Source organism: Triticum dicoccoides, chromosome 2B (genome assembly GCF_002162155.2).
Source record: "Triticum dicoccoides isolate Atlit2015 ecotype Zavitan chromosome 2B, WEW_v2.0, whole genome shotgun sequence".
Taxonomy (NCBI): Eukaryota; Viridiplantae; Streptophyta; class Magnoliopsida; order Poales; family Poaceae; genus Triticum; species Triticum dicoccoides.
Genome location: NC_041383.1, coordinates 305,692,505 through 305,695,513, shown reverse-complemented (window position 1 = coordinate 305,695,513; position 3,009 = coordinate 305,692,505). Strand labels below are relative to the sequence as shown.

Here is a 3,009-nt window from a genome sequence, read left to right as displayed (position 1 = left end):
CTAATCCAATCAACTAGAGGTTGCCTTTTGTGGGCAGGCATTCTAAGGGAAATAAGAGTGATATCTTCCTGAAAAGGACCTTCCAACTAGGGAAGCTAGACTGCACATTCTCAAATATAAATGCTGAGATGTCAAAACCTCAGATTAACAGACTTGATTTTGACTGTAAGTCTGAAAGTAATTGAACATAAGATATATTGATAAATATTTACAAGTATAATTGAACTGGTATTACTGAAAGGCAAAGCTGGCATATTTTCCATGAGCATAGACGGTACTTCCTCCATTTCATTTCATAGTGTATTTCGGTATAGCACAAGGATTAAGGAGCCATTAAATAGTATAGGACGTGACCGTGGTAGACACGTTAATCTTGGGAATAGGAGAGAAAATGTAAGGGCTATATTTTTCGGAATCTTTTACGAAAATGTAAGGCATGCATGTAGAATTAATAACTCTTGCCCTCATTTGTCTGAAAAAATGATGAATGGAGGGATTACTGTAATCAACATCTGTAACAGAAAAAATCTATTAAGTACAGAAGTTAACAATGACTATGAACGAGAAGGATACAAAACGTTCTTAGCCATGAAAAGTGTTGGTGTGCCAGAAGGAACATGTAGATATCATAGCACAAGGCAACGCATAATGGAAAAACATAACTGGCATAAGTCAAACTAGTTACCTGCACATCATCATTAAACATACGATAAGTCTTCCTGTAACGCTGCAACAACCTGAAGGCCCACTTGCTTTGGAAATCTTCAAACTAGAGGACATAAAGAAAGTAATTTTGAAAATGTTCCAGCTAAAGCCACATGCAGAAAAAAGTTGAGCAAGCACCAAACACCAAAATAGCACCTGTACAATCACATTGGGCCAACGAGAAAAAACAGCTTCCATGAATTCATCAATAATTTCAACATAATCTTCTCCCTCAAGACGGTGTTCTTGCAGGCCAAGATCTGTACAGCACAAAATTTAGAAAAACAATAGCAGAAAAGACTACTCGATCTCTTGTTCACTATCTAGTGAAAAGGTGCAATTGCCTGCATCATATTCTAAAGAAATTCAAGAATAATGCTTGAGAGTAACAAAGAACAGAAAAGGTCATTGATTCTCACGAGCAAGTAAAGATTACAACACCACACATATGCATTTTTCCTGGAATCTGAATCAATCTAAAATACAGCTATAATGAGTGAGTAGGTCACTCTGATGTCTACATCTATTTATTTATTTTCCTTTTAGAGAATAAGGGTGGTCAAATGTTTTAGAGAAAAATATGCGCAACTAACAAAATGTTCAAAGAACAACTTACAAAGAGGATCCTTGAGGAGTTTCTCATTGTTAGTTCCCACATCAATCATAACTGGAAGAACCTACAAGAATATTAAACAACGGAACATATAAATATAAACTATACCAACAGAATATAATACTCCCTCTGTTGCTTTTGGTAGAGTGTATTTTGAGACAAGGCTTTCACCATCAATTACTCTACCAGTATGCAATTTATATAGCATAAGGTGTCATCAGATTCTAATTCAAACGTAATTGCTTATGATTGTGATTTGTATCACATATTCACATGCACCACCTATTAATAGAGTACTTATTATTCAAAGCATTATCTGAACAAATCAAAATATGTCTTACAAAAGGAACGGAGTGAATAGGAAATAGATAGCAGTAGAACACTTTGAAACTTCATAATATCTGAGCAACCAGCGCTGCAGTTGTAAGGTCATGCAACACAAACGCGATCATCAAGACTCTTATTTGAAGCTTCAGTTTGATAAACATCATTTATCTTGGTTCAGTACAAAAGCAAGCCAAACTGGTAGTATTCTAAAAGAAATTTATTTCCCTGAATTATTATGAGAAGAGGCTGATTGGCACAATCAGATTAAGTAGCAAAACGTTATTTTTTTGTGAATAAAATCCGTGTATCTCAAATATCAAACTACAGTTATTTGAAATTGGAGATATCAAATATGAAAATATAGATGTAAAAAATGGAAGATAGAGAACAAGGTAAGTCTAACAGTTTCCTAAGGAATAACAAAAGCATACCCTCTGGGGATTTATTCCAGCAGCAGCGACATATAAATCCAGCTTCCCTATAGCAATGCCAATACCTTGCACCCCTAGATCACCAAGGCCCAGTATCCTGCTTCCATCAGTCACCACTATCATGTCGACCTGCGAAAGATTAGCCACTTATGTTTATTTGCAATATAAGAAACTTGTCGTCAGAAGATGCTCTCCCAGCCCTAGGAGATCTTCAAAAGGCAAGAGATATATCTTAGCCTCTTAGCAAAAGAGCTTTATAACTTTAAGACACTGAAAGAGTTGAACTACAGAAGACCAAATCAGTAAATGGACAAGAACAAATGCATACCTGATCAGCTGGCCAGTTGTACACCATGGACATCATTTCACCACGATCCTCTGCACTAAAATACATTCCCCGAGGCCGTCTAAACAAGCCACTGTAATTTTGGCAAACAGCGCCAACAGTCGGTGTGTAAACAATAGGTGCATACTCCTCAATATTATCTATTAAGACCTATTGAAGAATCAAAATAAGGTTAAATAAGGTAATCACTTTGAAAAGGAGCCTGCGTCTGAGACTGCAATACAATAGAGTTAACAAAGTGGTTGCACAACCATATAATGAGAGAAACATCATCAACAGAAATATGTTTGCGCCTAAAAGAATGCGTGAGATGTGGAGTTGCACACCTTGTAGTACATCGTTTCGTTTCTGTCATGCAGTCTGTTAAGAATACGCCATTTCGCCAGTTGGTAAGTATCAGATGGCCCATCTCTTGCATTTTGCTCCAGCCGTTTAAGGTCACCCACTATAATCAAAACAAATAAAAATAAAAGAAGAGGTAAATCCACCACTAAAATCAGCACTTGTAGAACCTCAGTTAACTTTTTTTTCGCGAATACGCAAAGCTTGCGTATCATTCATTGATAGGTAGAGTATTGAGCGTACAT

At 36.5% G+C, this 3,009-nt stretch overlaps 1 protein-coding gene across 1 annotated transcript in view; it reads right to left on the bottom strand.

Moving 5' to 3' along the window:
* Positions 1-3,009, bottom strand: part of LOC119363581 (NAD-dependent malic enzyme 62 kDa isoform, mitochondrial-like) — a 9,261-nt gene that overhangs the window by 4,719 nt on the left and 1,533 nt on the right. The window contains exons 3-8 of the mRNA XM_037628951.1: positions 2,749-2,867; positions 2,405-2,572; positions 2,077-2,205; positions 1,322-1,382; positions 862-965; positions 686-769 (exon numbers count right to left, since the gene is read on the bottom strand). Of these exons, the coding sequence (XP_037484848.1) occupies positions 686-769; positions 862-965; positions 1,322-1,382; positions 2,077-2,205; positions 2,405-2,572; positions 2,749-2,867 (665 nt within the window). The remainder of the gene's footprint in view (positions 1-685; positions 770-861; positions 966-1,321; positions 1,383-2,076; positions 2,206-2,404; positions 2,573-2,748; positions 2,868-3,009) is intronic.